The sequence below is a fragment of the Rana temporaria genome, chromosome 4, assembly GCF_905171775.1.
Source record: "Rana temporaria chromosome 4, aRanTem1.1, whole genome shotgun sequence".
In the NCBI taxonomy this organism is placed as follows: domain Eukaryota; kingdom Metazoa; phylum Chordata; class Amphibia; order Anura; family Ranidae; genus Rana; species Rana temporaria.
In genome coordinates this window covers 261,958,208-261,981,243 of record NC_053492.1, presented here as the reverse complement: position 1 = coordinate 261,981,243, position 23,036 = coordinate 261,958,208, and the positions used below count along the sequence as shown (strand labels likewise).

The 23,036-nt window shown below is 41.2% G+C and overlaps 1 protein-coding gene across 5 annotated transcripts in view; it reads left to right on the top strand.

Annotated features, from left to right (window-relative positions):
• Window positions 1-22,286, top strand: part of SCML4 (Scm polycomb group protein like 4) — a 154,538-nt gene extending 132,252 nt beyond the window's left edge. For 3 of the 5 annotated variants that reach the window (XM_040350195.1, XM_040350198.1, XM_040350199.1), the window contains 4 exons: window positions 11,860-12,054; window positions 15,415-15,684; window positions 18,099-18,244; window positions 21,676-22,286. In XM_040350195.1, coding sequence (XP_040206129.1) covers window positions 11,860-12,054; window positions 15,415-15,684; window positions 18,099-18,244; window positions 21,676-21,801 — 737 coding nt within the window. In that variant the 3' untranslated portion in view covers window positions 21,802-22,286. The remainder of the gene's footprint in view (window positions 1-11,859; window positions 12,055-15,414; window positions 15,685-18,098; window positions 18,245-21,675) is intronic. The other 2 variants (XM_040350197.1, XM_040350200.1) reach the window with 1 other exon arrangement.
• Window positions 22,287-23,036: the final 750 nt, after the last annotated feature.

Genomic DNA, 23,036 nt, shown 5'->3' with positions numbered 1-23,036 from the left:
GGGCATTAGTATAGTGGGCGTGGTCCGAGGGATCAGGCAGGACATGATAGGCCAGCTGTAATGAGGGGATGGTGATAGACAGACGCAATTGCGTCATGACAAAGGGGCGTGGCCAGGCGGGACGAAGAGACACTGGCAACACAGCGCCGCCCAAAAGGGTGGAGTCACGACACATAATACGTCGCAGCATCGAGGAAAAGAAGGGGGCGTGGCCGAGCGGGGCAAAGAGACGCCGATCATAGAAACAGAACCATAACAGCGCCGCCCAGAGGGGCGGAGTCACGGCGTGTGATACGTCGTAGTATCGAGGGAAGGCAGGAGAAAACTGCCAAGTGACAACCCGACACAAAAATAAAGACAGAACAATTGCTGGATGGGAATAGGCTATTGCAAAAGAAGAGGGCAGTACAAAAAGGAAGGTTACAAGAAAAATGTCTGCAGAAAACGTTTTACTAGAAAGTAATTGTGGGTTACAAAAACTGCTGGGGAAAAAATACCAAGCACAGAGTATATGATAGAGAATGAAACTTTAGACAAAACCATTTGAATATACAAACGGCATAGTTCTAAATGTGATAGGCCAAAGACACACAGCAAATAATCAAATATATTTAGTTAGTAGATATGTGGACAAGGACAAAGGGGAGAGAGATCCAGGGACATATAGGAAACTCAAGGGGGAATAGATAATAACCCCTGTAATTTCCAAGTCCCTGTTATGGGCGCAGGTATAGACCCTTGGTCAAACGACACCTGAAAGGTGCGGGGGGACCAGGTCTGAGAAAGCCGTCCCATAAGAGGGGGACGGCTTACGTGCGCCCAGCTATATATAGCGAGACAAACACCGCTCGGACATCAATTCTGGGCCTGAGTGAAATCCCCAAAAATGGGAATGCGCAGGGGATACAAGGACATGATAGTAAATATATAAATCATCAATATGAGCACAAAGATGAAAGCAAAAAAACGTGAAACATGGAATGCAAAATACAAAATACAAAGAAGCAAAAACACCAAACAATTTAATCTCATATCAATCTTTCTCACACCCCCCAGATGAAAAGCCCTCCAAGAAGGGTCTAAAGCTAATCTGTTCATTTAGACCCGGAGGGTGGTTGGCCTCTAGCTCCGCAATCCAACGGGTTTCGAGTTGTAACAGAATTTTGTTCCAATCACCCCCTCTAGGATTAGGATGGACTCTGTCAAGGATCAAAAATTTGACCCCAAGAAAGTGTCCATCGTGTTCAGTCAGAATATGACGCCCGAGGGGTAGATCAGGATTGGCCGTACGCATGGCATGCAGATGACGGGATGCCCGTTTGTGGAAGGGTAGTTTGGTCTTGCCCACATAAAACCTCTTGCAATGGCAAGTTAGCAAATACACTACACCAAAGGTTTTGCAATTGGCATAGTGTCTGGGTTTATGGAGCTGACCATTAGGTAGAACAATTTGCCGATCGGAATTGATATAACGGCAAATAGAGCACCCTCCACAAGTGAAGGTGCCTTTCCTCTTACATGGATCACATCTAAAGGTACCTTTATACTCGCTTGTCACGAGATGGTCCCTAAGTGATTGGGCTCGGCGATACGTAATCGAGAGTGTCATGTGAGTACTCTGTCTGGCAAGCCGGCTGACCTTGCAGTTTAGAATAAAAGTTGTCAAACTTTTTGAAGAACCCTCGTATATTAATGGTCAGTGGGAGAAGGACACTCTTATATTGTTGACCAGTTGAAAAACTGCCCCCTTACACAAAGTTAAAGAAATACTTGGTATCAGTGAATCCTGGTAGTTAGAAACTCTACATTATTCAAGCAACTCCTAGAAACCTCTGAAGGTACCCCAAAGAACTTTGGCTAAAAAAACTGCACTAACTAGATCTAAGCTATGTACTCTTCAAACAGCTGAAGTCTATCCCTACGCCCGCTCCTTCCTATAGCAACTTGAGCTTTGAACTACAATTTTTTTTTATTAGTATACTTAATATAAACCTTTTTTTTAAATGGATAGTATGCAAAGGAATGGATGCACTCATACTCTAATATTCCCCATCAGTTCAGTTCACTGGCAATGCAAACTTTTCTAACACGTGTTGGTCCGTTTTTGCTCCTTTGTTGAATAGGTCAAGTGACTGATGTATGATGTGTTATCTGAAAGGATTATAAGTAGACTACATGGGTTAGGTAGTGTTTGTGACTAATTGTTTCATTTGAAATAACAATACATAATTTAAAATTGATCTTGGGCATTTTCTTAAATTTGCAGTGTAAAGCAACAGACAAACAAAGTTAATGGCTTGCCTAAGGATCATACATGTTGCCACTGTACATACTTTGAACAGCTGAAATGAACTGCCAGTGGATGAATCTTCCCAAGAGTAGAGCTGAGTTTGGGTTCAGGCTTTAATTTGGTCTGAACTGTAAATTAGCTGTCTTTGCTGGGCCAATAAACTTTACACAAAGGGGATGACATAATTTACCTAAAATGGGCGCATGATGGCATGAGCATCCCTACCCATTTGTATACGTGCAGCTGCAGGACAGGAAATCTGCCCACAGTTTACTGGCCCACCAATGACAGCTAATTTCTGGGTTCAGACGAACTTGAGTTCAGACTGAATATACCAAAAAAATGAAAATTTTCCACTGTATTTAAGCAAACGTTTGCTTTGTCAATGATTACAGAAGCCACCACCAAATGCCAATATTTCGATTATAATGAACTGACAGGTGTGTAAATGAGATGGATGTTTGGCTTTTTTATTTTTGACAAAAGTCAAAATTAGTATTTCAGTAACATTCCAAAAATGTTTGGTTGTGTGACACTAAGTATATTGATAGCAATCTGCCCAAGCATGTTATTATATTATATTATTTATAAAGTATTTCCAACATAAATACAATATATATTCATTATTTGTATGTAGTATCGGCTGGTTTACTGTTACTGTCAGTAATCCTCCACAGCTCAGTCAGCAGCTCTCTGCTCGGGCAGTCAGCAGCTTTCTGCTCAGGGAGCTGAGAGAACCGAGCCACCAGTGGTGTTTGATCGCTCGGTTCTTAAAAAATTAAAAAATCTTTTAATGTGGCTCAACACCTGTCCCAGTTGTACATTGTCTTGTGGTCGCATTTTGCGCTCTGGAGATTATTTAGAATGGGAGTGAGAGTGGACTCAGATTATCCAAGGTGTTCTAAGGATCATGGAGGCCTAATCCACTAATCCATCTGTTATGGCGATGCCCTAAGTCACATTTTTACTGGACGGGGGTTCTGAATACTATTCAGGGAAGCCTATCCCACACCCACCTAACAACTGTCCCCTAGCCACCCCCATGAAATCATTCTCTGCAGCTTTTACCTTTTGTACCACCACCCCCTCCCTTTAGAATGTAAGCTCTATGAGCAGGGCCCTCCTGTACCTTCTGTATTGAACTGTACTGTAATTGTGTTGTCCCCCCTATACATTGTAAAGCGCTGCTTAAACTGTTGGCGCTATATAAATCGTGTATAATAATAATAATGATAATAATAATACTATCAATACGGTTTTCAAGTTAGCATCCAGACAGACCTTAAACAATGTATATTGGGTATTTTGGATGACCTCCCCATTGAGGATAATCCTAAGCAGGCCATTGCCAGAGCCCTCTTTCAGGCTCGCAAGCTCATTCTTCGACATTGGAAGGTAGCGGACCCTCCCACGGTGAAAGAATGAATTACCCAAATGGGGGGACACAGTTGGAGAAGTATATCTTTCAACATAAGGGACGCCCTGGCAAATTTTCTAAACAGTGATACTTGCATCAAAATATGTCTCTCCTTTTAAACAGATCACAGAAATGATTCTTCACTTGCACATGGTTTTCAGGCACTTATTTTTGCCAACTCAGTACAATGTGCACACTGTTCAGACTTGTGAAGATGAATGTGATGTGTTCATTTGTGTTTAATGGCTTCATTAGCTGCTTTTGAAACTAGCAGTAAATTTTGTTATACTGCCGTCTCTTCCAGCACACTGTCTAACTGATGTTGTACATGTGCTCAGAATGATATTGTGCAAGTGCATCAAAACATATACTATAATCCAAGAGTAAATTAAGATGGAAATAAAAGTCATTTTACAAGACTTTGAGTACCAGTACAATCATGTGTTTTGAGTTTTCTACAATGACGCTCAGCATTAATTTTCCCAAAATATTTTAATTTGGTAAAAGATAATTTTCCATTGTAGAGAAATCAGAGCTACAATATACACATCTATAATCTAAATAACTCTCGGCATTTGTGTGCGGAACTGAGCTGACTGGCAAGCAAGTGTCAGCATGTGTTGGTTAACTTGACAAAACTGTTTGACTAATTTGCATACATAATTATTTTTTATGTATTATTTTAAGGACATAAAGATTTTGTGCATGCCACTTTTTCTTTTTTAATAGATGGCACTGCAGATTCCACTTATGCTTATATTGATAAAGTGATTCTAAAGGTAAAAATTAAAAGACAAAAAACAAACATTTCATTCTTAGAATGAAACCTGCGAACCCGGAAGGTAGCCTGGGTGAAAATGACAGTGCTGAGGAGCCGTGACTGTGCTGCACTGGAGGGCTCTGTGTACAGGTACGTTTATCATATTGTGCTAGTATGCGGTGCATACTAGTACATTATGACTTAAACCTGCAGGGGGCCCATTGATTTTTTTATTTTTCTGGCGGTTTACTACTGCTTTAAGGTAAAAAAAAAATAATTATACCTTTAGAACCAGTGAAAAGAGGCTCTTCGGTGGGAACCTAAGCTGTCTACAACAGCTGTAGATTAAACCCATGATGGCATCCATGAAAATTATCAGTTGCTGGCTATGAAAGGCAGGACTTTATTAACATATCCTCACACTGGGGCATCACACTGGGGCATTACACTGGGGAACATAAATAAACTGATTGCAGACCACTAAAGAAAACTTAAAATCTGACAACCCTATCCTTTAAATAGTGCAAGACAAGTCACTTGTTAAAAGAGAAGTATGGCTAAAGCTTTTTTTGGCCATATTTCTCTTGTGGGTCACAGGAGTAGCTTGCGGGCTATTGCCCATTATCAGCTGACTGAGCAGGGTCACTGAGGGCTCAGGTCCGCCCAGCTGACTGATTGACAGCTGGCTCCTTCTGTCAGCTTGTGGTTGAGAGCCAGCAGTTCCCTCCCCTGCCCAGGGCTCCAGTGAGAGCTGGGGGAGCAGGGCAGAGAGCAGTGACTGAAAGTCAGAGCGTAAAGAGAACTGATTGATCAGCAGTCATCACACAGATGCTGCAGCATGGAGGTATGTATCTTTAATTTTTTTTTTAATCCATGCTGATTCTTTAATGGCATAGTATTTTTAGTAGACAATCTAAAGCTTCTCGTTTGCCTATGCTTACTTTCACATGTATTCCACATCACTGTATGTCTGCACATTCTGATGTGTGGATAGAAGAAAGTGGGGTGCCTAGCCATTATTAGATGTGGTAGTGCTCTGCTCATTGTAATAGGGTATTATTTGCTAAAAGTAAATGTTTAATTTCATTCTTTGTCACATTAAACTGTGCTAGGTCTGCTTTAAGTATACTTTCCAAATTCCACCCATCCCAACATCTGCAAAAACTTTATATATGTTAAATGCAGATAATCAGTAGTGTGAACTATAAGTGGTTCTATTGCTGCCTGTGGCACTCTTTTTATTGCTGTCGGCACTGTGTCAGTTTATGTTCTTTATTAGATCCTAAGATACCATTCCAGCTTTGCAATATAGGTCGAGTATTGATTGGCCCACTTTTTTCTCTGTCAGAATTGATCATGTGATAGAGGAAACAGGGAAGCTCAATTCCAACCATGCAATGTTCTTGTTGATTTGTTTCCAGTCATTGTTACATTAAAGTATATATAAAGCCAAAACATAATTTCACGTTTTAGATTGAGTGGGGAAGGGTAGAACTTTTGTCAGGTTTCTATTTCTGTGTTCCTACCTGGGAGATTAATACCTTTATTCCTCCTGTTGACCATTATCACTGGAACTGAACGTGAGAGAAAATCACAAATTTTTAGTTATTAACAGGACCAGGAATAGAAGGCAAATCTTCAATTGAGGAGATCTGTTCCAGTGACAGCTGTCTAATGTCGCGTACACACGATCGGAAATTCCGACAAGAAAAGTCCGATGTGAGCTTTTGGTTGGAAATTCCTACCTTGTGTATGCTCCATTGGACTTTTGCTGTCGTAATTTCCGCCAACAAAAGATTGAGAGCAGGTTCTCTATTTTTCCAATGGAAAAAGTTCCTATTGGAAAATCCGCTCGTCTGTATGCTATTCCGACGCACAAAAAAACATGCATGCTCAGAATCAAGCAGAAGAGCCAAACTGTCTATTGAACTTCATTAATCTTGGCTCGTCGTATGTCTTGTACCTCACCGCGTTCTTGACGGTCGGAATTTCCGACAAGATTTGTGTGACCATGTGTATGCAACACAAGTTTGAGCCAACATTCCATCAGAAATAATCCACGGTTTTCTTGTCGGAATTTTTGATAAGAGGGATTTTACCCTGATTTTTGGTAGTTTAATTTCCCTTTTTTGTGTCTACAGAACAGGAAATGAATAAAAAATAAAAAAAATGGCAGGGGTTCTAATCCTTACCTACTCTGTCCATAACAAAAAAACAAGTTCTGTCTTTAGATATACAGAGTAAGCATCCCTTATTTTATTTATAGCACCTGTTCATCCCACAACCAGACTTAATCAATTAAAATGTAATTACAGATTGAGGGCCCATTTGTATTTGTGCTTTGTGTCAGCACACAATATTTTGTGTCTTAATGTTTGCGTTAAGGTAGGCCATTTATTTGAATGGACTGCCTAACAATCCAAACTGAACAAAAAAGATGAATGTACATTTTTTAAAATGCAGTGTACCATAATGCATGGTAGTGAATTACTATGTGTTGAGCTGCAATTCATCAATAGATGAAATAGCACTACCCCAACCAGCCCGTACAACATCAAAGTGAATAGCACCTCAGGCTGCGTGCCTCTGCCAAACCACCCCCCTTGGCAAGTTTTGCCCCACCCTTTGGGGCTTAGTCACTGGTTCTGACACGCTGGTGGCACACCACTTCTGTGGATCCAGGGATGACATTTCTCTTCAGCTTCGAGCAGCGCACTAAGTCAAGAAAACCGCGTTTCAAAAAAGTTATCAATTGATTTGCATTTTAATGAGTAAAACAAGTATTTGACCCCATCGCAAAACATGACATGGTGGCAAAACCCTTGTTGGCAATCACAGAGGTCAGACATTTCTTATAGTTGCCCACCAGGTTTGCAGGGAGTTTGTCCCTCTCCTCTTCTTGAGCCACTTCTTTGCTGCCTTGGCCGTGTGTTTTGTGTCATTGTCATGCTGGAATACCCATCCATGACCCATTTTCAATGCCCTGGCTGAGGGAAGGAGGTTCTCACCCAAGATTTGACGGTACATGGCCCTGTCCACTGTGCCTTTGATGCAGTGAACTTGTCCTGTCCCCTTAGCAGAAAAACACCCCCAAAGCATAATGTTTTCACCTTCATGTTTGACAGTGGGGATGGGGTTCTTGGGGTTATAGGCAGCATTCCTCCTCCTCCAAACACGTCGAGTTGAGTTGATGCCAAAGAGCTTGATTGGTCTCATCTGACCACAACACTTTCACCCAGTTCTCCTCTGTATCATTCAGATGTTCATTAGCAAACTTCAGAAGGGCCTGTACATGTGCTTTCTTGAGCAGGGGGGCTTTGTAGGCACTGCAGGATTTCAGTCCTTCACAGCATAGTGTGTTACCAATTGTTTTTATGGTCCTTGCTGCCTTGAGATCATTGACAAGATTCTCCCGTGTAGTTCTGGGCTGATTCCTCACCAATCATTGAAACTCCACAAAGTGAGATCTTTAATGGATGTTTTTGTAGCCTATTCCATATTCCAGCCTTGTGTAGGTCTACAATCTTGTCCCTGACATCCTTGGACAGCTTTTTGGTCTTGGCCATGGTGGAGAGATTGGAATATGATTGATTGATTGCTTCTGTGGACAGGTAGTGCTCCTAATCTCAGCTTGTTACCTGTATAGAAGACACCTGGGAGCCAGAAATATTGATGATTGATAGGTGATCAAATACGTATTTCATTCATTAAAATGCAAATCAATTTATAACTTTTTTTTAAATGTTTTTTTCTGGAATTTTTTCTCTCTCATGATTAGAATAAACCTACCATTACAATTATAGACTGATCATTTCTTTGTCAGTGGGCAAATGTACAAAACTAGCAGGTGATCAAATACTTTTTTCCCCTTACTGTATATATACAGCGGGTAAAATAAGTATTGTACACATTACCATTTTTCTTAATAAATATATTTCTACTGACCTCAATATCATTGAGCCACTCTGGGGAGATCTCAAACGTGCAGTTCATGCAAGACAGCCCAAGAATTTACAGGAACTGGAGGCTTTTTGCCAAGAGGAATTGGCAGAGAGAGAGAGAGAGAGAGACACTTCTTAAAGCGGGTTCACCCCAAAAAATTTTTTTAACATTACATTCAGGCGAGTTGTTAGAATGACAATCTGGTGTTTCTTTAAAATCCTTTCCATACATACCGTTTTATAGATATATGTTCACCGCGGCTTCCGGGTATAATCTGCGGGACTGGGCGTTCCTAATTGATTGACATGCTTCCGACCGGTGCATACAGCGCATCACGAGTTGCTGAAAGAAGCCGGACTGCGAGTCGGCTCTATAAGGCGCCTGCGTACCAATGTTCGGCTTCTTTCGGCAACTCGTGACATGCTGTATGCGACGGTTGGAAGCATGTCAATCAATTAGGAACGCCCAGTCCCGCAGATTATACCCGGAAGCCGCGGTGAACATATATCTATAAAATGTTATGTACGGCAACGATTTAAAAAAAATAAACCCGATTGTCATTCTAACAACTCGCCTGAATGTAATGTTAAAAACATTTTTTTGGGTGAACCCCCGCTTTAATGTATCAGTTTACTGGTGGGGACAGTGAGTTCAGGTGTTGGAGCATTATGTTGTTTTCTGTGCTGGAGAATGCAAGCTGAAGTCTCACCTTATAAAAATTACAATTACAGCACGTGGTCATTTCAAAAATGATGGGGAGAAAACATTAACAAGAGGCAAACACATCCATGGGTGAGAAGAGGAGATGAAACAAGGATGACTTAAAATAAGCATTCTCAGTTCTGAAGGAATAAAAAACATACAAATATAATATGCTTTGTGAAATTGCTCAGCCGTTCCTGATTTTGTAGCTGCTGAGATAATTAGTAAGCTGTCTTTCCCACAAAGAGAATTAATTAGAGCAAGAAAGGATCCAGCGCATACAAAGCATACCGACAAACCTATGAATACTATAGTGGGTTGCAGAGCTGCCACTAATGTATCATTATGCTGCACAATTTATGACACCATCAATGACTGTCATAGACAAAAATTGTATTCCAGCAGACAAATTGCCCGGTACTGAGAAAGATAATTGGAAATGTTAAAGACTAAAGAGAAATGACTCATTGAGAAAAAAAAAGGGGTTGTCTCTCACACACAGTCTCTTTTTTTATTCACAGTTATTTATTCTGGTATGTTTAAGGATCAAAACAAAGTAAAGTTAAAAGAATGTGCACTATAAAAAAGCACATTTTAAACTCTATTTTAAGGAGATGTAAATAATTGAGTTGCCACTAATTAAGCAAGTTCGGCCTTCATAACTCCCATTTTAAGTAAACTTTTCATGAAAGAAATTACCTTTTTGTGAACATTCTTGTTCTCTGATCTAGTTTCTCTCATTTTAATTCACCAGCTTAAATTATTTCACAAAGCCAAAACCGATTTTCCAAAAAGGGTTGTAAAGCCTCAAGGTTTTTTCACCTTAATGCATTCTAAGGTAAAAATCCTTCTGTGCTGTAGCAGCCCCCAAAGCCCCCCTTTTTTCTTACCTTAGCCTAATCCATTCCAGTGATGAGTATGAACCCAGCGATTGGCTCCCGCTGCTGTCAAACAATTCCGATTACACGGGAGCAAGGGGCGGGCCGAGTCTTGCTGTCTGTGTCGATGGACACAGCAGTGGGACTCATAAGTGGGCCTGCACGGGTGCCTCCAGGGAAAGTGGCTCTCTGTGGGGTCACTCGATGAAAAGGAGGAGGTAGAAGTGCTGCTGGGGCACCCTAGAAGAAGAGAATCGGGGCTGCTCTGTGCAAAATCCTTGCACAGAGCGGGAAAGTATGACACATTTGTTATTTAAAAAATAAAAAAATAACCTTTACAATCACTTTTAGCAAGCCATATACAGTAAATGGTTCAAATCTTGGCTGGATCCTGCTAAATTAGCTAAAAATCATCAATCAATATATTCGGAAGTTATCTTTTTTCCCCATGGGAGCTGTGAAGTGGTGGGGAGATGGTAAAAACTTGGTGTGCCACTGATCAGATATCCTGGTGGTCAGTATGAGGTCCAACCAGATGAAAAAACGCCATGCACCCTTCAGGACCAACAAAGGACAACCTTTGGTTTCGGCGGAACTCTGCTTTAAAGCTGAATTCCAAGTATTGCATTTTTTCATCGTTTTTTCAGTCCAGCTTTGACCAATGTAGGTATGCATATACCATATCTGTGGGATCCCTCCCGAAACTGGTAATCACTGTAGTAGACACCACTTCTACAGTGACCTCCACTGATTATCAGTGATCGATGAAGTGGAGATGTGAGGTGGTGAGGTTATGCTCTCCACCTCATCCAAACAGAGAGCACTTTGTATTCATTGAGAAAATGCAAAGCATTCTCTAAATGGCGCCTGTGCCGAGCAGCTGACTGCTTGTGTTTACAATGCAGCTGGGCAGCCACTTGGCATGGGACCCAGAAGCTAGTGGAGATCACTGGAGTAGCAGTGTGAGTAGCAATGGGTATTGAATATACATACCTGTAGTTACATTGGTCCAAGCTGGATCAATGTAATTATGTAAAAATATCTATACTCTGAATTCTCCTTTAACAATTAAAACCATGAATGTGAATGCCAGAAGCTGGACTGAGAAGACATCTAATGCCCTGTACACACGATCGTTTTTTCCATCTGAATAAACTCTGATGGTTTTTTTCCGACGGAATTCCACTCAAGCTGTCTTGCATACACATGATCACACCAAATTCCGACCGTCAAAAATGCGGTGACGTACAACGCCTACGATGAGCCGAGAAAAATTAAGTTCAATGCTTCCTAGCATGCGTCGACCTGATTCTGAGCATGCTTGTTTTTTTCTACGTCACAGTTCCATGCGGAATTAACGTAATTTCCAATAGAATTTTCGACGGAAAAAGTCAGCGGATGGAATATCCGATGAAAAAATTCTGTCTGACTTTTTTCATCGGAAATTCCGATCGTGTGTACGGGGCATTACAGCAGTCTGATCAAAGCTGTTACTCAAACCAATCTCTAATGCCCATAACCTGCTCACTTACACAAAGCATTTGTAAGCTACTTTCAGGTTAAATGTTATGTTTAATACACTTTAAAGTAGTTTTCATCAGACCACACTGTATTAGACTATTAAATATATTAAACAAAGCAACACTTTGTGCAGATAATTGTCCAAATGTTTAAGTAAAATATCCTGTTGTGTGATTATAAATGGTAGGAAACTGAATGGCTGATAAACTGGATCCTTCTAATCACTGCTCTTCCGTTTTCATGTGCAATGCATGTTTACCCCAGACTGCGGAATGTGCTCTGACTCCTACTAAACTGACAGTAAGACAAGTGTGTGTAATAAAGTAATGGCATTGTTGCTGTTTTGCAGTGTCTGCTTCATTTGAGGGAAAGCAGCATCTCCTCAGCCTGCCTGTGGTGAACAGCATAGGGTATGTCCTGCGCTTCCTAAAAAAGCTCTGCCGCAGCCTGATCTGTGACAATCTGTTCAGCAACCAGCCCTTTGTACAATACAGCTCCACTTCAGACAACCCCAAGGAATATGATACTGGCAGGATGGAGACAGGTAGGTCTCACATTTCAAGGAATCCTTGTCAGTGAAGAGAAAATTCATTTACAAGTAAGCCAAATCAGCGAATTGCATTTCACTTTTTATTCCCTATGTATGCATGCAGTTCTGTCCAATCTGTAAACAACAATACAGTTCATGGATCACAATTGCACTGGTTTCTTCTTTGCACCTGTGAGTGAGCCAGGTCAATGTGCAAATAATATATATCTAAAGCCCAAACATCATTTTTTTTACATTATGGATACAATAGTGAGAGGGTTAGAATGTCTTTTATTATTACTGTATTTGCTGGCGTATAAGACTACCTTTTACACTTAAAAAAACTGGCCAAAAAGCAGGGGTCGTCTTATACGCTGGGTCAGCTGCTCGGATGCCCGTTGGATGTGCGGTAATACTGTACGCAGCTTCGGCTACATACAGTATATACCGCTAAGCCAATCCCAGTGAGCTGTGTATTCAAATGAACACAGAGCCTGCTCAGAGAGGAGTAACAACCTCTGCCAATCCGAGCAGGCTACATACAGTAGCCTGCTCAGATTGGCTTTGAGAGTCAGAGAGGCTTGGGCTGATGATGTTACAGCCTCTGCCAATCCAAGTAGGCTTTGTATTCATTAATAGAATAAATCGCTCGCTGTGATTGGCTCCAGCTCCAGAAAGAAGGAAGAATATGTCTCCAGCTCCAGCAAGAATGAAGAAGAATATGGCTCCAGAAGGAAGAAATATGAAACGTCAGAAGCCTCGGAAGGGGGGTCGTCTTATACGATGAGTACAGGCAAAAAATCTTAAAAAAAAATGTAAAATTAGGGGGTCGTCTTATACGCCCGGTCGCCTTATACACCGGCAAATACGGTATATCTGTCACCATCCAGGTGATTCACTCTCTCTATTTTTCCTGGTGGCCAATGTCAGCGACTGCAAATGTTCCAGTGGGGTGTCTTGTTCCAGTGACATCTAAGAGGGCATTTCCCTAACTTTGGAGAGATTTCTTTTCACTTACTGTTGTCTCTACAGGAGAGAAAGCCATGAAAAATATCCACAGGTGGCAATAAAAAACTGGCATCCCCACCTTATCCAAGTTTGGCTTTAGATATATTTTAAGTAGGGTACAGTTTTTTATTAGCGAGTACGAGTACCGATACTTTACGGCAAGTACTCTCCGATACCGAGTACCGATACTTTGCAGCGCAATTTGCGTCAATACAAAAAGAATTGGTACAAGTTGCACTACAAAGGATCACATGCGATTTGAACAGGAATGTATTGCGATTCCTGCCCGAATTGCATGCAATTTCCCCCACTGCTCCTCTGTGTGAATATAGGGTATAGGGAAAAGCGCTATCTAGTGGACAGTTTATTAAAAATGTTAGTACATATCTGGCCAAATCTCAAACCTACATAGGTGTCCCAGTCCCGCTGATGATAGCAAATCACACAGGGCTGGAGGGTATAGGGCGGAAGTGATGTCAGCTTGGGGGGGGGAACCCCTCTACATCTCCTCTAGCCCTGTGAGCACCTTCAGCGACCGTGATTTGCTATCATCAGGCAGATTTTTCATTTGGCTAGATATGTCAGGTGAGTTCTAACATTTTAAATAAACTGCCCACTAGATGGCGCTTTTTCCTTTCTATACACACAGAAGCAGTGAAGGAAATGATGTGCAATTCGGACAGGAATCTCACCACATTCCTTTTCAAATTGCATGTGATTCTTTGCAGTGTGTTTTGCGCCAATTCTTTTTGTATTGACACAAATTGCACCGCAAAGTATCAGTTTCAGTATCGGGAGCATTTGCGCGAGTACCAATACTTGGTATCGGTGCATCCCTAATTTTAGGCGCATTAGGAATTAGCCAATCTGGGATTCTCTTTCTTGTATCATCACCATATCACTTCCAATTTTTGTACCACCAAATGTAAAAATATTATGTGTAGTATCATAACAAGCACATAGCAGGCATACCTGATCTAAATGTATTTTTATGACTAAAAGGGAATCTTTCAAGATAGGGATATGTAAGTTGCTATTTCCAACTTGTTATTAAAGATGCATGCTCCAGACCTGTCACCTGTATCCTTACTTTATTATTTAGTGAGTTACTGAGTTGGAACAAGCATTTCTATATTAGATGTCTATCACCTGATATGCACAAGCTTGTCCCAGGTCAAAGGTTTACCAAATAAGGCTACATTTACCTGGGAATTTGTGTGTGGCCAGGGTTGGCTGTCAGCAAGAATAAGTAGATTCCTGACGGTGGTTGTTATCGCTGCTTGCACACACCCCCTGGAATTAAAAAAAACTGGTGCACACAGATTTTATAAAAGTGTCTCTTGTGTGTTTGAAAAGTGGTGCAGCATGTTCCAAATTCATGAACCTGTCTAGAACATGTACTCCATGGATTTAATTGACAGCAGCGTCATTGGATTTGATTGACAGCAGTGGGAGCCAATGGCTGCGCTGTTATCAATCTATCAAATCAAGAGCTAAGGCCCCGTGGAGAGATGGACAGCGCGTCCCCACCAAGGGAAATTCGGGGCTCAGGTAAGTAAAACGGGGGGGGGGGGGGGAGGCCGGTGACTGCAAGGTGTTTTTTCACCTTAATGCATAGGATGCATTAAGGTGGAAAAACACAAGGGTTTACAACCCCTTTAAGGAAGAGCTAGCCTAGTTGCCTGCAGCATTCAGATATATTTTAAATTGTATATTGCATATGTGAATAACTGAATCTTATTGGTTGTAAACACATATGATGGGTGTGAAATTTCAGTAAAATGGCAGCAAAATTACACGACTTTTAAGTCGCGACAGTGTGAAAGGGGTCTTGTGCTCCGATCACATCTCTGTGTTCTGATTTGTGGGCGGAATTGCCGCGTTTCCGCCTGCAATTTGAAATTGCAGTAAATCGCGGGAGGCCCGTGCGCTTCCTGTAACTTCCAATGGCACCCAAATCGGCGGGCAACAATTGTGTAGAATAGCACGAAAACAGAATCTCAGGTTGCTTGTCGCCTAAAAGAAATACAAGAGCTTCTTTTGGGTGACAGCCGTGCCATTATTCTGTTTGCACAAGTTTACCGCGATTGTCGCCTGCTGAATCGTGGTAAAATCGCACCACGATTGGGGTGCCATTGGAAGTCACAGGGAACGCACGGGCGTCTCGCAGTTTGCTGCTATTTCTAATCGCGGGTGGAATCATGGCATTTCCACCTGTGATTTAGAACGGAAATGTGAACGGAGCCTTTGAAAAATAATTACACATCATTGTTTAGGAGCTAGAATTTTAATAAAATGAGCAAATGCTTTGTTCAACAATGTTAAAGACTTTGGCTGTTCATGTTTAAGCACTGATGTATCTCTTAGCAGAAACTGTCATACCAGAAGATTACCTGGTAGATCCAGTGAATACAAAGCGATACAGCGTTGATCCTTCTGACTCCGCCTTCAACTATATGAGTTCCCTCTACCCTGGAAGACAGAGCAATGGAGAAGGACGTCTAAGTGGTGGAGGAAGCTCTTCATGCAATCACCGGTCAAGTCAGGTGTCTTCAGGAGGGCAAGCATCAACAGGCTTAAGACGCCAAACATCAAGTCCTACTAGAAGTGGAAGCTACCTTGAGGGAAACAGAAGTGGTAACAAAGCAAACAGTTTACTTACTTAAATAGTAATTAGACAAGTAATTATGAATAGAAAGCAGCAAATTTTTAAAAACCCTTTTCCTTCTTTAAACTTAATTGTATATGAAAATCTATGACTTATGTTCTTTAAAGACAAAAGGCCTACTAGGTGTTGTAAATTGATGGGTCTTATTGCCTTTCTACACTACTGCTGGGTAAGGTCACTAACCCTTTAAAATTTATTTATAAAACATTTGCAGAACTATTGTTCTTTGTTCTGTAAAGCTGCATGTACATGTTCTGTGCAAATGAGGTCAAAACAAATGTTCTTATGCTATTTTCTCTCCAGTGAAATGTTCTTTTTCATACACAGTGAATCAAAAAAATGTGCATTATTGCCACTAGATGGAGCTAACAATCATAGTATATAGGTATACAGTATATGTGGTACTTTCCAAATTCACTCTACTGTGTGTGAAGAATAACATTCAACCTGGAGACGAAATACTATAAAAATTGGTTTTGCCCCCCCCCCCCCTCCATTCTCACAGAATTAATGTACACACACTTTGGCAGAAAGAAAAGCTATACATTTTTTTTTTTTATAAATATACTCTAATAGTTTATATTATAGTTAAATAGATTCTTGCTTTTTTTATCTAACACTTTGGCCTAATTGTCCCCTTTGGCAGTTACACCTGATAAATAGTCCTGCAAACTTTTTATAAATACACCTCATAGATTCTTGCTTTTGATTTGTCTTACAATTCGGTTTGATTGGGTGAGATATCTAAACCTCTTTTAGCAGAGGTAGTGTGCGAATAAGTCTACCATGAAAGATCTTTCATATGACCTTACTACAAACATACACATGCATACCTCAGCCTAAAGGGCGAGAAGAATAATGCTCCCCATACTCCTCCAATCAGGGCAAAACATTGACGGTTTGCCAGAAAATCAATACTAATGAATATATTCTTATCCCAGAATGGCCAAGGTAGATCTGTCAAGGTCAAGTGGGTACATGCAGATCTCTCATTGTTGTCCAATCTGGCTACAACCAGCCAAATCAGTTGAAGTTGATCTTATGTCTATAAGGAACTTCATTTAAGCTAAGACAATCACTAATATTTTAATAGTTACTCTTCACAATTCACTGAGTTATCCACTGTTCCATGCCAATTCTTGTTAGTTGCAGTTGTATGCTAATAAATAAATAAATAGTATTTTTTATTGGCTCAGCTATTAATCAAAGCTGAACCCCAGGCACCCTCATTTTCCTCATTAGACGCAAAGTATATAATTCCTCTTTGTGAGCACCAAATGCCTTTGGAAAACCAGGTATTAACGTGTAAAATTGTCAGTGACATCATCACTATGGGGTTAATTTACTAAGATTGGAGAGTGCAAAATCTGGTGCAACTATTTATAGTAGCCAATCAGCTTCCAACTTCAGCTTGTTCAAGTAAGCTTTGACAAAAAAAAAAACTGGAAGTTTTTTTATGCAGAGCTGCACCAGATTTTGCACTCTCCAGTTTTAGTAAATAAACCCCTATGTTGCAAATATCCTGTGCAGAGCAGCAGCAGGCACAATCCACTACAGGCCCCACCTACTACATGCAGAGCACCAGCAGGCCCCACCCCCTACAGGCTTCCTGCAAAACACTACAGGAGGTGGCAGAGACAAGACCAGTCAGCGTGCACAAGGAGAGAAAGCAGCAGTGACCAGATTTTATTACAGGAAGCCTTACACCGAGCAATGTTTTTCACACTTGATTACTACACATATCTGAAAGCACAAAATACACTAAGGCCCCGTACACACGATAGAATCCATCCGCAGATAAATCCCAGCAAATGGGTTTCTGCGGATAGATCCTATGGTGTGTACACGCCAGCGGATCTGTTTCCGCGGAGAAATCTCCTCTGGGATGGATTCCAGCAGTTGCTGCACAACAAATCCATCTGCTGGAATCCATTCCAACGGATGGATCCGCTCGTCTGTACAGACTTACCGGATCCATTCGTCCAAAGGGATTCCCCGCACGCGTCGTAATGATTTGACGCATGCGTGGAATTCCTTATATGACATCGTCGCGCCCGTCGCCGCGTCATAATAGCGGCGACGGCGCGACACGTCATCGGCAGAGGATTTCCGCGCGGATTTCAATGCGATGGTGTGTACACTCCATCCCATCGAAATCAGCGGAAATCTTTGAGAGGATTTATCCGTGGAAACGGTCCGCTGGACCGTATCTGCGGATAAATCCTCTCGTGTGTACGGGGCCTAAGAGAATAATAATACACACGCCTCTTGTATTTACACACTGTTTTCTTATACCAAAATTCAGTTTAAAGCTTAATAATCAAGATAGATAGCTTACACTATGCACACTAACCAGTGAATCAATTAATTTCCTTCTTTACAGCCTCAAGTCCCTCCCCTGAGAACCAGGAGACCATACGGCCATCTAGTAAAGATCCCTCCAGCTGGACTGTGGAAGATGTTGTCTGGTTTGTGAAGGATGCTGATCCACAGGCATTGGGCCCACATGTTGACCTCTTTAGAAAACATGTATGTAAGCGGTTTAAAAAAAATGTTTTGGCTGTGCGAAGTGTAAATGAGCAGGATATTGTTGCATACAGGCCTGCGCCATATGCATTGAAGGATTAGCTGTATACACTGGACTTCAATTGAGCTGATTGCAGAGAAGCATCAAAGAAGGCAAAGCATGACACTGAGGCTGGGTTCACACTGGTACGATAAACGCTCCGACATTGGGAGCCGTCTTAACCGGTCCGACTTTGAAAATGCTCCCTGCACTACTTTGGTCCGACTTTGATCCTACTTCATCCCATTGAATATCACTGAAGTGTGATCAAAGTAGGATCGCTGTCTTAACTGATCCGACTTTGGCATACGACTTGTGCTCTGATCTTGAAGAGGAACCGCACACCAAAATTCTAAAAAAAACGGCATGGGTTCCCCCTCCAAGACTATACCAGTCCCTTATCCGAGCATGCAGCCCAGCAGGTCAGGGGGGTGGGGACGAGTGAGCACCCCCCCTCCTGAAAAGTACCAGGCCGCATGCCCTGCGCCCCCCACCCCATAGCATCTTGCCCCCATGTTGATGAGGACAAGGGCCTCTTCCCGACAACCCTGTCCTTGGTTGTTGGGGTATGTGTCCTGACCCCCCACCCTATGTTAAGGAGTATGGGGTATAAAGTATTTTATCAAGGCAGTTCTGGCGTCTCTTCTGACTTCTTCTTTCCTTCTCCAGCTCTTTTTCCTCTTCTGGCGACATCTTCTGCCTCTCTAGGGTCTTCTAGTTCTCTCTGGTTCTTCTCCCTCTGTCCGTTGTCTTCTGCCTCTGCCGGGTTTTCTCTGCTGTCTTGCCGCTCTTTTGCCGGGTCTTCTCCGCGATCTTCTCCCTCTCTTCTTCTTCCGATATTGACTCAACGCTCTCTCCCACTCTAAAAACCTGTGTTTTATTTTTTTACACTTTTTTAGGTGAATGGGTAGGGGTACAATGTACCCCATACTCATGCACATAGGGTGGGGGGGCCAGAATCTGTGGGCCCCCTTGTTAAAGCGAGCTTCCAGATTCCGATAAGCCCTCGCCCGAAGAGCCTGACAACCAATGGCAAGGGTTGCCGGGAAGAGGCCCCTGTCCTCATCAACATGGGTGGGGGGCACAAGCCCCCCTCCCCAAAGCACCCCCCATGTTGAGGGCATGCAGCCTGGTACGGTTCAGGAGGGGGGCACTCGCTCGTCCCCACCCTCTTTCCTGACCTGCCGGGCTGCGTGCTCGGCTAAGGATCTGGTATGGATTTTGGCATTTTTTGGTGTGGGGGGGTTCCCTTTAAAATCCATACCAGAATAAAGAACCTGGTATGCTCTTAAAGGGGAACCCCTTTATTTGGCGTGGAGTTTCCCCTAAAGATTCATACCAGACACAAAGTGCCTGCATTGTCGGGATCAAAGTCGGTTCCCTGTTTAGTGAAGTTGGACTGATGTCGGACTTCAAGTCGCAGGGTAAAGTTGGATCCAGAGTGGTACGACTGTCGTGTCGTACCAGTGTGAACCCGGCCTGAACATCATGAACCATGAGATGAAATTCTCTCTGATGCATCTCTGTCATTTGTTCAAGATTGGCTAGTTATGGACAACAAATGTGCTACTACTTACAAACATTCAGTGTTCTGTGTAGTCTGTCCTTACCCTGCATCTCTTCTATGTGGAGCAGTCTGCCCTTACCCTGCATGTTTTTAAAGCTGGCCATACACTAGTAAAATTTAATATCCATTGTAACTTTAAGAACTTTTGTTCAATTTTCGACTTGTTAGTGGAGTCAAATCAAACTGAAGGAGCAGGATGGGACATTTCTTGAAACAAATGCATTTCTAATAGTGTTTGTTGTTTTTGTTCGAGAAATCCCATTAATTGCAAAAATTTGAAAACAAATGGAATTTAGTGTACTGAGAATTTTTATACAAATGTTTATTTGAAAGTCTACTAATGTATGATCATTCTTATGAGTATTTTCTTTTTTTGTGATACAAAGTTAGTCTAACATATTTTCATATTATGCAATGGTAAGTAATTTCAGTTAAATCAAAGTACAAATGATCATAACACAATAATATAAGTTGGAAACTTCTACTTTTTTTATGTGCAAAGTACTGTAGTAGTTAGTCACATTTAACTTGATTTGTTCCAACTTGTTGATAACATTTTCAACAGTTCTACTGTTTCTACTGTTTCAACAGTTCTACTGTTGCAGTGTTCTGTATTATTTGATGAATTTGTTTTAAAGTATTTCCCAGGCAGTGTCCCCTCGTAACTCGGTTCTGGATTAGGATTTTCAACCTCATAAATTCAGTAACGGGGGTAAACATTCGTAGATCCCCAGAAGTCGCTCTTTTCCACAAATTACCTGACGAAACGCCCAAAAAATCAGTAAAGTTGATTACTTATATTTTGCTGGCGGCAAGAATTACAATTGCTAGGCATTGGAGACAGTCGATAATCCCTCTTGATCAGGTTAAAAGTAAACTCAATTGGATTATGATTATGATTAACGATAAACTTACCTATATACTTTGTAACAACTCCAAGAAATTTAATATGGTGTGGGACCCATGGATCAACTATCTTTCGACTCCATCGGGAGCTCCAGGTTGACCCTCTCTTTCTTTATCTCCTTCTCTTCCTCCTTCCTTTTTTTTTTTGTTCTCTCTCTTTTTCTCTTTGCTCTTTGACTTCCTTCTCTTTCTGGTATTTATTTGAACAATACAGATGATCATTTATGGGGCCTACGTGGTAGTGGGTCCTGGGATAATCTCGGGGTCCACTGCTGGGATTCCTTGTGGTTTTGGGTCTCCGCCACTCACTGTTCATGGTGGGATTCGGGCTCATGGGGAGGATTTATTATTCAGTCCCATTGGTATTTGGATACATATTATTAATTTTACACTTTGCTGTAATGATTAAGGACAGATATGTTCAGTGATAATACCTTTTATATTTTTGTATTGTGATATTGATTATCTGACGACTTTGTTCTACTATTGTGTCTGTTCATTTCGAGACCAGTTTCTTTTTTTTTCAATAAAAATATTGAAATATAAAGTATTTCCCAGTCAGCATGGCTAAAATCACATTCTTTAGTTCTCATAGTCCCATACACCAAACTGAGTGGAGCCACAAAGAATCGTCCCCTACTTCCAGAATAGCAAAGGCTTATCCTTTAGTTACCATACAGGTGTGCTGCATTGTTATGGATTCTGTTTACAGATTATTCTTGACTGATCAGTTATATTTTTAAAAATTACTAATAAATTATGAATTTTTCACAGCCAGTGTATAGTAAAAAAAAATGTTGCTCAAAGTTGATCTATGTGGTCAGTCATGCAATGCCTGGTAATGAATTTATACTATAATATACCGTAATATCTTCTTATGTACATTTTTGTGCATGCTAATCTTCCTCTTGTTTTCTGCAGGAGATTGATGGCAATGCCCTGTTGTTGCTGAGGAGTGACATGGTTATGAAGTACTTAGGACTAAAACTGGGGCCTGCTCTGAAGCTTTGCTACCATATTGATAAGTTGAAGACAACAAAGTTCTGAAGTTAAGACAATTAAACAGGACTTTAACACACAAGAGCGGTAACATGTTGCCTTATCCAAAGGCCATTCTGACACCTCTTTTTATTTTTTCATAGGCTTGTGTTTTACAAATGGTTGTGTAATTTTCATATTGGCCTATCTTTATTACTGAAAAAGGTATTCAGTTTACATGGTGGATATTACAGTAGATGGCTGTTGTTAAACATTGGAAAAAACAAGCATGTGATCACAAACAATGATGCTGCACTATTTATATAGCAGGTGCTGTGAGATTACACCTAGATGCAACATCCAATCAAGAATTGCCATATGAACTCAATTTTTTGAAAGCTGGAGGTATCACTTTGATATTAAAGAATAACACCTTTTGGGTACACAAACTTGGCTGCTATACAGATAATTTTTATATAGAAAACTTGCATCATGAATGCTTGTTAGCTTGTCTGTATCTTGCATTTAAACCCAGTAAATATGTTAACCAACAATACATAGAAGGAGGAAAAGGTATTGCTGAAGTGCTTCATTTTATCAGATAACTGAATAGATGAGTATTGTGGGCATCAACTCAGATCCCTTCACCAGGTATGGTGACACTGTACAGAAAAAGGGACATGATAACTTCAATTTATTCTGCTAAATAAGCCCTCACTTCTAATTCACATGTGCCAATATGCATCTGTTACAGATTACTATGATCGTGTTGCTTTCATTATATAAGGCTCATGGCACACTGTTGATCCTGTTCCAACAGGATAGCTAAAACATGCAAAGACAATTTTCTCTCCTGTTTCAATGCATCACTTCTTTGATGGCCGGATAAGTGAGCCATCACTGCCTCATTGATAGAAATACTCTGTCATTTGCTAGCAAGGGAGAGCCAGAGCCACACCGTGCTCATCTGGCCATGGAAGCAGTTGAGTATTTCTCCCTGTACCATGATCCCATCAATTTTGAGTTGTCACCAGCTACAGGAAAATTACTGTGCCATGGCCAAAGGCTTGCAGGTATTGGAACTAAAATACATATTTTGTATGGGAATACATCAGGTAGGAAGACATTGTTGATTTGTTTCTGATTTTCCTTAAATATAGCAAATAAAAGATGCTGCTGACACGTGGGTTGACCTTCAGTTACATGACATAATAGGCTCCAAGCCCATAGTGTCAGTCTTTGGGGTTTACACTCTGTATTCAGCTGCTGGCAGAGACAGAGCACATCTCACTTTAAGATACAAT